At 33.1% G+C, this 14,722-nt stretch overlaps 1 protein-coding gene across 4 annotated transcripts in view; it reads right to left on the bottom strand.

Annotated features, from left to right (window-relative positions):
- Positions 1-14,722, bottom strand: part of RTN4 (reticulon 4) — a 71,944-nt gene that overhangs the window by 25,643 nt on the left and 31,579 nt on the right. The window contains exon 1 of one of the 4 annotated variants that reach the window (XM_010989740.3): positions 6,899-7,177. The exons of the other annotated variants lie outside the window; for them this stretch is intronic. Within the exon in view, the coding sequence (XP_010988042.2) occupies positions 6,899-6,932 (34 nt within the window). The 5' untranslated portion in view covers positions 6,933-7,177. Of the gene's footprint in view, positions 1-6,898; positions 7,178-14,722 lie in introns of those variants that run through there. 4 annotated transcript variants of the gene reach the window in all.

The raw sequence follows: 14,722 nt of genomic DNA, 5'->3' as shown, positions 1-14,722 counted from the left end.
ACTTTACTTCTGGTTGGCATCCACACATTACAAGAAATAGGCATCAAACTTTAGAAATAGTAAATTGCTGCCAAAAATCCTATTTTCTCCTAATAAAAACTAAATGGAAAATATACTGTTCTGTAACTCTAGGTATCTGAAAAGATTAGTAAACTGTAACTGGGGAGGGGGGAAACTCAGAGAAAATTACTAGTTCAAAAAGAATGAGCTTCACTAGTAGGTAAACTAGTTATATTTCTCTAACTTTACACACCTATGGCACACACAATATAAATCCTCAATAAATAAATGGCTAATAGTATAGATTTCAATGAAATAAGGTAAAGTATTCACATCACTGACCAGAATAATCTATTTTAATTTTAATTATTTAAGTGGAAAAAATACACAAATGAGTGTATACAGCTATAAACTAACAACAGCTATTCTTCTGGAAAATTTTATGGAAAATTAGAGTTTTAGCAAATCTGTAATCTGAGTAGTAATTCCTAAATCTATCTCAATTCTCATCTCTTAACAATAGAGTTGGAGGAGTATCATTAATAATTAATCATTAATAATTTTTAATCTTTAAATTGCTTTGAGTGCCTTAAATAAATGCTACATAGACTGTAAGATAGTGGTGATATAGTATTGAGGAGACACAATAGTATTTTACTGTCTATCAATACCATTCACCTAAAAGGTGACTGAATTAAAAAATGTGAAAGCCATGAAGCAGATTTAAAGAGATATATTTACACATTATATGCACATGAACACATATCCAGTAACATAAGTGAACATTATCCATGATAAAGCAGAGAAACAAAGAGAAAATCTGGTCTTAGAATACTGCTCCAAAGATGCAAAGGATTGGCTAAATTAAATAGCATCCTTGGGCCTAAATTCTAGCAAGAGATGGAACCAAGTGAATAAATAAAAGGGGAACCTAGGGGATACCTGGAGATCAGAAAAAGAATTCTATCACTGCTTAACATTTTTTTTCTACATTCAAGCATGTAAATCCAATCCCTAAAGACGAAGAGAAATTCTCTCTCTTGGCCCACAGAGTTCTCATTAGGATTAACCCTTTGACTATACTAAACAACTAGCCACACTTACCTTCTTTCATGGCTAGTGTTATAGACTACTGCCACTTTTATTACAGAGAGAACCATACAGACAGATGTCACAGTTCAATTATAAATGAATAAAATATCAAAACATGGATCATTTAATAAGCTTTTATATTTTTCAATCTTCGATTGCTCAAGTACAATATAAATTGTAAAATAAAAACAAAGACCCTGTGCCACTAGCTGTGTAGTCCTGAACAAATAATTTAATCTCTTTAGTTCTCTTGGTTTCCTTAATTGTAAAAGGGGAAAATCAGAATAAATGACTAATAAGATGGCTTGTCTGCAGGTATAATCTGAAAATTCTGGATTTACAAAAGTTGCTTCAGTTACTTAATTGCTCCTTTAAGAAGGGGTAAAGTATAGAATATCTTTTCTTATTTCTCCCATTTAAAAGAACATTTTAAAAAATTTCCAGGAATGGATGTTCAAGGCCAGGAATAAACCTGGCTGTACAAAGTTTTCAGCCTCTCACTTTGTTGAGAAGCTGTGCAGAGTCAATGAGGAGACCCAGTGATGAAGCCACCGTTTCTGCCTTCAATGAATTTATAGTTTTGGGGGGGGTGCCAGTTTTAAAAAATGCCTATATATAAATTCTATTACAGTTATGAATTTCACAAAATGAAAACCAAGAGATGGGAATTCTAAGGGACACTGGATTACCTCCACCAAGGACGATTTCTGAATATCTCAGGAAGGATTGGGTCTTTGATATGTAAGACTTAGCAAAATGAAATGGGAAGAGGGGATTTCAGACAGAAAAATAAAAACAAATGCAAAGAACAGGAATGTTTTTGGAATAAGTCCTTCAATGTGGCTGGAGACACAGTAATGGGAGATGGGATTATAAAGGCTATGACTAGACCATGGAATATCTTTTAGAAGTCCAGGATAGATAGCATGAACTTAATTTGAAAAATAAAGGAAAACCCCTTAAGTACTATAATTACAGCCATAGTTTAGGAAGATTAATTTGACTGTGACACATAGGATTCAGTGGAATAACCAGTTAGAAGTTCTGGTAAAGAATTAGGAGTACCCAGACCTGGGTAAATGAAGAAAACAGAAAGGATATTTCCATTGCTCCCAATACGTATCCATATGAGACTTTATATACAGAAGGAAAAAAATTGCAAATTTACTTTTTCGATCTAAACTTGATTCTCATCAACTAATTTACTTAAAAGTGACAAAACAGCTATCTTAGAGTTAAAACCATCAGAAATGCATATGTCGTATTTAATCTTAGCCAAGGTTTCGGGACAGACACTCCTATACATTGCTCAAAATAATTTGTATCTTTCTGGAGGGAAGTTTTGCAACATGAACTAAAACTCTAAAAACTGTAACTGAGCAATTTAGAAATAATTATGAATAAAAACAATAATTTATATTCAATTATACTCAATTTAGGATTGTTTATACCTGTAAAACTTCAGAAATAATGAATATTTAACTATATATGGGATTAATAGTACATACTTAGAATACTACATCCATTCAAACATCTCCCCATTGAGTGGGAGGAAAATGATTATAGAACAAAATGTACCATATGTACCCAACACATACATAAAGTTAGAAATATATACCAAAACTACTGTGTGAAGTGATAGTATTATTCTTCTACACACCTTCCAAATTTTCTACCACACACACACAAACACACACAAGCACACACAGCACTGCACTACTAAACCAAGATCTAGAAAAAGTATCTGATGAATGACTAAACACTGGGTTTCAACTAAGTTTAGAACTGAAAGCAGGAAGCTTCCTCCAATCAATAAGTCTCACAATTAACACCCAAGTTCTCTTCTCAGGCATTTTGTGTTTATGGGGGGGGGGGGGGGTGGCGGGCATTCCCAGGAGTTAAGTAAGGTACTTGTTTGTTCAAGCAGCAAGACCCCTGCTCCTCTCTTCCTCAATGTCAGTATGTGCGTACACCTGTACCCATATACTCAGTAACCTTAAGCTTTGAAATTGAAAGTGACTTAGCAAAAGTAAAGGTCAGGGAACTCTGCAAGAATCTCTATAAGAAGTATGCTCCAGAAATGGTCCAAAGCCAGTCTTGCCATATAATCAAAATGAATTTAAATGCTAGGAACATTTCTGTCCCCATCCTACACAAACTTCTCTCAAAGGTCACCTACAGCATGTTAACTGTCAAATCTCAAAAGCACTAGTAATAATCGCAGTGTTGCACAGATTCCTAAAATTCAGCGTTCACAATCATCTCTCAATCTTCATTATTAAACGGCTTTTCTGTAGTATTTAACCAGCTATTCCTTCTTGAAAATTCTCCCTCCTCTTAATATCAGTGAACCAGCACTATCCTGCTCCTTTTATTGCTCTGACTGTAACTTCCTGATCCTCCTGGTGCTGCAAATCCCCACAATGCACGCTTCAGGCTTTCCTTTCTCAATCTTCTGTTCTCTCTATGCAAATATCCTCACAGTATTCATCCATCTCATTTTGTATTCAATTTCCAATTCTTTACTCATCAAACCTGTCATTTCTCTGAGCTTCAGAGATACTCTGTCACTTCAAATTTGAGGTTTCCAAAACAAAACCTGGCATCATTTCTACCTACTTCAGCTCTATTTCTACTGATACTAAAGCACTAGCATTGCCAAAGTTTCACTCTGACTGAAATTTCATGTTGTCCTTATCTTAGTCCCACAATTCTATGACAAGTGTCAAGCATTCCTTTCCTGGGTTTCTCAAATCTGTCACTTTCTTTTCAGGCCAAACCCAGGCACTATTTGCTTTAAATCTGGGCACAAATACAGTCATCCTGTTCTGCCTCTAAATTCTTCTTCAATTTATCTTATACAGCACCCCAAAACAGTCTTTCAAACCTATCATTTTATCACTCCATACTTTAAAACTTCCAAAGGATCTTTATTTACTTTATGATAAAATCCAAAACCCAGTCAATGTCTTTTGCAATCTGGCCCAGGATATCTTTCCATAAAATCAGAGAACATCAAAACTGGAACACTAGAAATCATGCAAAAGAGGAAATTGAAAAGGGTAAGTTTCTTATTCTGGCCAAAATCAAAACATACTAGAACAGAAACTTAAAAACCTGGACTGGTGTTTCCTAAATTTGCCTGATTATAACACGAATTACACCAGGGCCCTTAATACACTGCCATACCCTCCCCCCGTAAATTCTGATTTGGTAGATCTGAATATGAATTCACAGGACTATTTTCAAGAAGCACTGGCTGATTCTCATCTTCAGGGAAGTCTGAGGAAACCTGACCAACATCTTGCAAATCTTCTCTATTCTTTGATCATACCAATCTTATCTTTCCACTATTATCCTATAAATATTCTGTTCTACCCAGAAAAACTCTATTCACTGTCTCAGTTATACCTTTTTTGTGGTTACATCATTCTCCTACCCAACACAAACCCCCAAACCTACCCCTTCCTATCTTAAAATCTTCAAAATCTTGTCTTTATCAATGCTTTCCATATAATCCCAATAATCAAGTACTACATAGATTTAATTCATTATAAGTATCCTGCTAAGAACAAGTGGAAATCTGAGATAAAAAATATGGGAAAGAATACAAATTATTAATGTTGGTCTTAGCCTGAAAAATAAAATGTCTTAAATACCAGTTAACCAGCAACAAAACAAAACCCTGAACTTTTTAAAACACTGAAATCAAAATATCTCTCACTTCTGTTATACCTTTAAATGCTACCACCATTAGATGACTGGATGTGTTTCAACTCTGGCACTTAAGGGGAAAACAGAGTAATGAGGGAGTAGGAAAAATATGGGCTTAAGTTTTTTTGTGGTTTTTCTTTTTAATATACCTAGAGACCTTAGATGAGATTCTTTCCTCTACTGTCACATTTTTCATAAAATGAGGAAAAACTCATTCCATGGCAGCTTCAGCTTCTCACTGATTTCCATTTAAGTTGTAATCTATAATCTGCAACATTAAAATTAGCTGCTAATAAAGAAAATACTAAAATACAACAACCAATGAATCAGAAAAATAGGTAAAGTTAATCTTCCCAAGCAAAAATGCCAAAGACAAGTACTAAAAATATATCAAGCCATTGCACTAATACACAAAGTGAGGCTCCCCAGAAATTCAAGAGTAAATCTGATTTTATATTTAGTGCCTAAAAATAATTAAAATAAATCTCTGGTATAATATGGACTATACTGGGTCTTAATTTCTCATGTCTCAAAATATCCCTAAGTTAGTTCAGCAAATAACTAACTTAAGATGTTATTAAATGGTCTAAGAAACAAATCATTAATCCAGAGCCTTAACAGATGCAAAGTAGGCCCTGATGTGACTTTTCACCTATTTTAAAAGGCTGTATTTATGTCCTGTTATCACTATTATTTTTACTTATAAAAAACTAGTGTAGCACTTCAATAAAAAAAAAAAAAGAAAGAAAAACTAGTGTAGCAATTCACCTTTCACTTTGTAATGCTAATGGTCAGAAGGATGAAGAGATAAAAATCCTTCTCTTTTAACTTTATTTCATTAAATTCATAAAGGTAAAAATCCAAAGCTGTATTGTTTTCTGTTCTTTAAGTTGTAACTATAAAATCATTCTGATGTCTCAATACAAACTCAATCTTAAATTCACCTTTTCCCCACAATACTTTATTCAAAAAAATTTTTAAAGGGTGTAAAGGTTACTGTAATTAGCTCCACATACTGCTTTTACAAACATTATCACCAGTCCTGCTAACGAATCTCCTACAGCAATACATAACATTTTTTAAAAACTATAAAACTTGAATGTGGGCAGAAAAAAAATCGCCTGTATGGAATGTCTCGCTGGACTACTTAAAAATAGCTCTAATAATTTTTAATACAATTTATTATAAGGTCAAATATACAGCCTACTACCTTCCCTTTTTCTTAAAATGGCACATTTAACCACCTACATAATAAAATATTTTAAAAATATTTAGTACACTTACAGGCTTAAATTCTTACACAACCCAATCCACTGAGACTTGAAAGGATCTGGGCTTTCAAAGGGGAGGAAAGGGGATCAAGATCACTGACTGGCTATTACAAGGACAAAGGTTAGTGACTTAAATATAGACACACATTTAAAATACTGTGTATATATTTTAACCATTTTAAGATATACAAAATTATGATCTAATTAAAAGGGAACTGGTAGTAACTTCAAAGGTTTAATAAGATTTCGAAAGAAAACAGGCTTATTGCAAATGCAGGATCTTGCTACCTACAAACCTTTGGATAGAATTTCAACTACACCAAATCAGCTTAAAAAAAAAAAAATCACAGAAAATGTCATTATAGAATACAAAGATGGCTGTGTAGATTTATCACACCAAAGTGACCAGCAAATGAAATACATTAAAACTATACTGTTTACATATTCTTTTTCATTAAAGGTTATTACAAGATATTGAATATAGTTCCCTGTGCTATACAAAAGAAATCTGCTTTTTATCTTTTTATACTTCAATTAAAAAACTATACTGTTTACTGTGTGCAAGATTAAAGAACAGAACCTAATCAACGACAGAACTGCAAAGACTAAATCAAATGCCAGTGAAACAGAACAGCGTGACATTTTCTCATACATAACCAAATGTAAAAATACATTTGAAATAGCTATTCTAATCCTTTACTCTTAAACCTTTCATAGGCTTCATTTTCAATCCAAAATATATCTAAACTGCAAAGCTTATTCACAGAAATGTATTATTGGTCACATTAAAAAACTGAATTAAGATTTAAAAGCAGATATACCCTTGTCCTTCCAATTTTTCTTCTGACCGTCCATCTCTTTTCACGATCTGCCCTCCAGATGCAATTACCAATTATGCATACCAACGGAAAAGCTGTAACTGCAAAAATCTACCCCCTGAGACATGAAATATCCGTTTCCTCAACCGAAGTCTGCAGTCTCCTCTGCTGCACAACTGCAGCAGGACTGAAGTCACCTGATGCCTTCTGGGTGTGGAGCAGTCTGACGCAGTGCAATCTGTAACTAGGCTACTAATACTCAGGCACTACGTCCTTCTTCTATCTGTTTATTGTTCTAATCTTTTGCTTGTTGCTCACACCAAATGGAGCTACTTTTGCAGGGGGACGGGCAGGCTACCAAAAGAAAGGAAAGAAAAGAGGGTTGTTCTTCTAGTAGAGTTAACCACTGAATCTATTTGAAATGCTTTTTAAGTCATGTGCAGTTTTTTTTGTTTTGTTTTAAGGATAGGTAAATTATGCTGCTGGTTTTCAGCTTCATTTAAAACTTTAAAATTCATGGCTACCCAGTAAGATAAAAATGGACTGATCCAATGAAGGGTAGCAGCTTAAATTTCAAGCCTGGGAAATACTGAATCTCTTCCTACTTTCTCCTAAATTATCGGCATTTTGCACCCTTATGAGAGTATGAGAGGAGAATCACAAAGTCAAATTATCAATCTTTACTGAATATATATTACTTCAATAGAAAAAAGATTTTATTCAATTTCAGCAATTTCATATTTACAATGTAATGCTATGTTTTTCTTCTTTTTTAATTATGGAAATCCAGAGATGTACAAATAAACAATTATTCTTAATCATCACCTGTTCCAACTCAATCTTTCAATAAATATCTATTAGACACCACTGCAGGTACTATTAATAAACTCCTGGCTTGAGGAGAAATATTCACGTGCTAATTATATCATTTGCTTTGGGAAAATGACATAAGACCAAATCAAAATTTTATTGATAAACACAAAAACAAATCTAAGGAATTTGAGATTTTTGTTCAACTTTATAATACTGGCATTCATTCCAGTGCAGAATGTCTTGACTAAACATTAACTGATGCTACCATCTGACTTAGCAGGAAAGGCAAAATATAATGACAAATCAGTGAAATTATATTAAAATGCATGATAAGTTGAAGTATAAGGTGGAGCCTGTGTATGAAAGTACATACATCTTAAGACTACAACTACACTGAAATAGGTATATTTTTTTGAACTTGCTGGAAAACTGTGTGGGCTGCAAAATCCTTCATATCAGAAGTGGTCTGAATATCAAGGACTCAGTTCTTTCCCTCTCTACCTAACTCCAAACATAAAGCAAAGCAATCTTTAAAGACAGTCTAGTATTCTCAGCTCAAAAGTTAATATTTAACTTTAAACTTTATTTATTGGATCTCTGCATAATGTGATATTTGAGAATCCTGTCACTAAGTCATATCATGGCAAAAAATGTCTGGCCTCTCCATGCAATAATTAGAAATTCCAAACTATTCAGTAAGTATATAATATTTCCAAAATAGTATCTTCTATTAATGAATCCCTTAAGACTGAAGGCCAATAAATACTTTAGCTATAGAATAATGAACTCAAAAAACAGCACCAAAACACTGTTTTAAGTCAGAGATTACCACACTAATAGAAGGAAAAAAGATTTCTTGAGACGAATGATATTTACAACTCATATTATTCACACATTCTGGTACTTGACTTAGTTCAACAGTTTTTAAAAATCATCTGAGAGAGCAAGGATGTGTAAAACCCGTTCATCTAAACATTAAATATATTTAATAGCTCCCCGGCAGATTAAAAAGCCAAAATAGGAGCCCTAAAATTTGACCTTATATAGTGATACCTAGTTCTTTAACTTTTATGATCTTTGCAAATTTAGGCTAGTAAGTTTATAGGAAAAACTGGCTAAGATAAATCAGCTGACATTTTGCCCATTTCTTTATTATAAAGTTTTAAAAAATAGAGTGGTTTTTTTTTTTTTTGGTTTGTTTTTATTTTTTATGTAGGTAGTGGGGATTGAACCCAGGACTGTGTGCAAGCTAAGCACACACTACCACTGAGCTATGTCCCTTCCCTTTCTAGAGTTGTTTCAAGTTTGGTAAACTAAGGAAAAAGTACTTAAATTTGAAAATCTGATGAGACAAATTTGTTAAAAATGTAAAGCCACTGGGCTAGGCTTATTGTAAGGATCAAATGAGTCACTGTGTACAAAAGGCCTCAGGACAGTGCCTGACAAAAAGTGGCCCTGTATAACTGCTAGCTATTTACTGTTATGATAAAAATGTAACAGTTAAACCACAAGAAGACAAAGCCTGTAAAACTCATCTAAGAAAGTACATGTATTAAACCATTCAATTCTACACAACTCAATACCCTCTAAACAGAAGCGCCCCCCTCCCCGCTACACACAAATTATTATGCTTTGCTATGTAACTATTCTCCTTCAGCTGAGAAAAATTTATATATGGATAGTTTATAGTGCCACATTAAATCCCAACTTAATGAGCAAATAAAGAATATAAATCTGTTAAAGACTTATCATTTATTTTGTTTTCCTTCAAATATTTAACATTTTGTTTAAAAAAATGAAAAAAATTATTTCAAGGATGATTTTCAAATAGAGCAGACACATCCCACATTGCTTATTTGGAATAGGAACATATTTTCCCTTCAAAATAAACGCTTCCAAAGAAGGGGTCCCCAAAAGATTCCTTTATTTATAATACAATCAAAAAAGTGCTGTCTGAATTCTAAGTCCTACTGCCTATCGTGGGTGCGAGGGGGGCGGGGACGGACGGACGACATTCTTCTTTTCCTGAACTCAAAATCAGCCTTACACAGAACTTTTGAAATAAACTGTTCAGAGTTCTTGGCAACTTCTTATTCTTCAATGTCCATATCCCTGGTACCAGCCATGACAAAAAAACCAATGACCAAAACCTCCTCAAAAGCATATACCTAACTCCCTTCAAAATAGCTACATTTCTCCTGTCCTATCTCAAATCAAAACTCTCATTTTCTTAATGCACTTACCTCATTAGTAGGAAAATTATATGATTAAATTAATTCCTACTAAAGTATAAAAAACCTCCTTTCTCTGTAACACCCTCATAAATATTGTGTGTGTGTGTGTGTCTGTGTGTCTGTGTGTGTTTGGCTTGTATCTAAGTGGCAGGATTTCAGAGTAGAGGACTGTATTTTGGAATAGGCAGCAATATGTATGTAAGCTGTAACCTGGGCCAGCTCTCCCAAGGTGGTCCTCCTTTTCCATTTCTTTCCTTCCTCCACTTCAAGTTTTTGTTTTGTTTGCTTTACAATGTTTAGAGTTCAAGGGAAATAAGTTGAGAAAGATGTGGCCACTTGGATTGGAAGTGCTACTCTCTAAATCGGGCATTGCTTGTATATAATTCGTGATAGCTAAAAAAAATTATCTCTACTTTTCAGCAATAGAAAAGATTTTTTAATTAAAAAAATATATAGCTACATAGTAGTTTTAAACTGATTTCAAAGTTTAATTATCCTGAGCTATACAAAAGTATGAAAATAAATGTATGTCTCATTACTGAAAGGTATTAAATAATTGTTTAATATCATATGCTGTAACATAATGCCCTCTATGGACTAAATTATAGCACTTCAACTTTACTGAATTGAATCTTAAGACACGAAGACTTTAATTTAGAAAATGAATGACAATACAAGTTAAAAATGACAAATAAATAATGAGCACTTTAAGGTCAATAAAAATTTCATAAAAGCTGCTTAAATGAACACTTAAAACCATACAGAAAAAACCTGAAAGTGATACTATTCAATGAGACCAAATAAACACTGATTTCTTATATTATAATCTAAAATAAATATACAGATATTCCAAAAGATCCAAAACATTTTTAGATTTGGAATTCAAAACTTTAACAGTCATTAGGCTCTGAACAGATCTTTTAAAACTTCTAAGTTTTCATTAAAGTACATGTCTGGGGGAATCTTAAAGGTCATTTCATAATGTTTTTAGTAACATGATATAAGCATCTGTTTGATTCAGTACAATGTGTCAAAATTCAAAATCCTTTTATAAAGTCATTTGCAAAGTCATTTATTAGTATGAAATTAGTATCCACAACTCACTAAATTTCTCTGCCCAACTGAATTTCCATATGGTCATAGAAAACGAGGTCTATGGAATGCTCTATCTACAACACTAGATGGCACCAACACCCATAGTACAGTTGACTGTCCAACCCAAAGCATACAATCTGGCAAAAAAGGTCTCAATTTTCTGGCTCTTCCCTCGGATTGTTGCCTGGTACTAGGGAACTGTATCAGAGTATGATGTGAATAGGAAAACAACTCCAAGACCAAAAAGGCATGTGGGATAAAATGATCTCTGACCAGAATTCAAAATCAATTTTAAATAGATCAGAATGAAGGGGGAGGGTATAGCTCAAGTGGTAGAGTACATGCTTAGCATGCACGAGGTCCTGGGTTCAATTCCCCATACCTCCTCTAAAAATAAATAAATAGATAAACCTCCCCCTGCAAAAAATAAAATAAATTTTAAAAAATAGATAAGAATGAAATGTGAAGTTAAAACTATAAATTAGTATATAAAGTTTAAAAATTTCCCACATGAAAACTAAAAATGTCCACTAAAATGTAGAGTGAAATAAAAATTGTTTAGAAAACTAAGGGAAAACTGTAACATGGTAAGAATTTACATCCACTGTATATAAAGAACTTCTAAAATCAGAAAGAGATGAACTTCTAAATTTGAAGATGGGCAAAGGGTATGAACAGGCAATTCACAAAAGCAACACAAACTGCCAATAAATATGTGGAACGTGTTCACCTCCACTAATAATCAAAGTTCAAAACAGCAAGATACTACTGTAACCTACCAAAAGCTGGTAAAAGTTTAAAAAAAATAAAAAAGCCAAGTACAGAATGTCTGGAAGGATACTTAAGTAAGGCCTAGTAGGTGACTCTAGGAAGGAGTACTAGGTAGTTTGCTAAGACAGGAAGACTCGCTGTAATTACACTTTTTGAACTCTGTATAGTGGGAAGTCATTAGCTATCAAAAAAAAAAAAATAATAATAATTGTTGGTAATTAATAGAAAAATGGGTGTTTTCTTACTCCATTAGAAGGGTTAAAAATTAGTACAAGTTTTCTGACAGCCAATTTTTTAAAAAACTCTTAAAAATGCTCCTACCCATTTACCTAAGGTTTTATTTCTGGTAATTTATGGAAAAGAGTAATTCAGAGATATGTAAAACATTTAAATATAAAGAGGTTAATAACAGCATTATTTATAAATTAAAAAGCTAGAAACAATCTAAGGGTCCTAGCATACTGACTGGTTAAATTGGAATATACCCAAAGCAAGGAACACTAAGCATTAAATAATCATATAGCAGAAGAATAAAAACATGGAAATGTTGGCATTATATAGTACTAAAATTTTTTAAAGCTATAAACAATGTGTAAAGTATGATCCTAATATGGAAAAACATTTTTCACTGTATTCATAAAGTATCCATATGCATAGAAAATAGACTAAAAGAATATATTCTAAAACATTAGCAATGATTATGACTAAGCAATACAATTTTATCACAATGCTTTTCTCTATTTCTCAAATTTGCATAAAGAGCATATATTACTTCAGATTACTTCATGTACTACTGCTGTCCTGACTTCACTGATAGTAGATCCTTGAGAGAAATTCTGACTACTAAACTTAACTGAAGCTCAAGTAGATTAAAACATTTGCCCAAGGTCATACAGCTAATTGGTGATAAAGTCAGGATTAGAACTTAGGTCTGTAAGAAGCCCAAAATGAAGTTTTCAACCATATTATATGTCTTTTATGTTTTATTTCATGTTTATTTTCAACCTGTATTGGATTCATAGTAAGCACTAAATAAATCCATACTAATTTGACAATGTCACATATTTAAGTATAATCAACTACTTTATTAATAAGTCAGTTTCTAATTTAGCTATACTGTACATTTACTAAAAGCCTTCCAGTTAAAGATATTATTACTCAATGTGTTTAACATTTTCATTTTTCTGGGTATTTAAATTTCTACTTTTATAAGATTAACTGCTCACTGTCCTAATCAAAGTCCAACTATTAATGATCAAAAGCATCCTAAATATGCTCACTAAAAATTTAACAAAAATACGTATTACCTATAATGCTTTAGTGAAAAAGCCTAAAGGCTATATAACCAATTTTTAAATTAATATAAGAAAAATGTTCTAAGTCAAAAACACTATCAAAAGAAAGCACTTATTCATGAACATATTTAAGAAGTATATGTAAACTGGCAAAAGATAATTTTCCATTCTTTACCTAGATAAAGGGGCCATTTTTCAGTGAGTTCTTTATTATGGCAATACTATTTGGTTATTCCTAGATAGCACAGAGTTTAACTATATATAATAAACAATCAACTTGTGGTTGGTTTATATTTCACTCACCAAAAGATCAGCAAAACACAATCTATATGCTCATTATGAACTGAAAATATTCTGTGCATTAGTAGCAAACCAAGCAACCAACAAACATGTACTAAGCAATCACTATCATTAAATCAAAGGTCTCAGTGGTTTAGATGGGAGACATTAGCACCTTTCTTTACCAATGACCTAACCAACAACATAGACAGCAGTTGTCCACCACAATAGTTACTCAGTCTCCACATGGAAGAAACAGAATGTTACCCTATTCTGACATCCCTATCTATGGGAGACCACGTGGAAAATGTACATGGTAACCCACTTTCCTAACTTTTTAAAAATGTCTTGCATTGGTTAATGCCCCCAACACAATGTAATAAAAGCAGCAGCACCTTGGTCGTGTGCTAAGTTTAGGACAGTAACTGCTTATTCCAAAATGGGGAAACTGAAGGGAACAAAACCTAGCTGACATCCCAGTTCTTCACCCACTCGAAAAAAGATCTGCCTTGTGGAATTAGGTAAGAACTAATACAAGTAAGACAGTTAACTGGACATCTGGAGCACAGTAGAAGCTCCAAAGTATTGTGCTTACTATGTAGCCTTGGGAAAGTTTCTTAACATCCCTAGATTTAGGTTTTGTCATCCATAAAATGGTTCCTTCTTTCAGATTATGGTGAAGACTAAATGAGATGACTACATTAAAGTGCTTGGGTGTTTAAAAGATTTCTCATAAATGGTAGTCTCCCCTTTCCAGGTAAAATGCAAAGAATTTGACTTTTCTTGGTCTTTAAAAATTCTTAAGCAAGCAAAATAAAACAAATTAATCTAACTTTATTTCAAATGACTATTATAAACACACTGAAGGTGGGGGAAAGTAGAGGGAAAGGGGAAAATAAAACTAATCCAAGTACCTTGTACTTGACTATATATACATTCAATCTTGGGCAGGGCTGAGGGAGATGGATCTGTAAAATAATCCTGAATTCTTTTATTATATTTATTATAATTATAAAACATTATGAAACTATGTTAGATGTATTCAAGGATTAAATAAACGACTAAATGTTTGGTAGTGTTAGGAGCCAAGTTCTCACTATAGAAGGAACGTACAAATACAAAATGAAGGAAGAAATCGTTCTCTGGGAATGTTCTGGAATGGAGGTATCTGTGTACTTATGATTTCATAAATATGTGTATGTGCTTATGTTCATTTGTATACGTATATAAGCACTTCCTACCTATGTCTGCTGAAAGGACTACAATGGAAAGGCCCCACACTAGCAAGGTACCGACAGCATCCAGCTCTCGATCACTAAATGGAATAAGGGATCCTTGGA

Source organism: Camelus dromedarius, chromosome 15, assembly GCF_036321535.1.
Source record: "Camelus dromedarius isolate mCamDro1 chromosome 15, mCamDro1.pat, whole genome shotgun sequence".
In the NCBI taxonomy this organism is placed as follows: domain Eukaryota; kingdom Metazoa; phylum Chordata; class Mammalia; order Artiodactyla; family Camelidae; genus Camelus; species Camelus dromedarius.
This window is presented reverse-complemented; position numbering and strand designations above follow the sequence as displayed.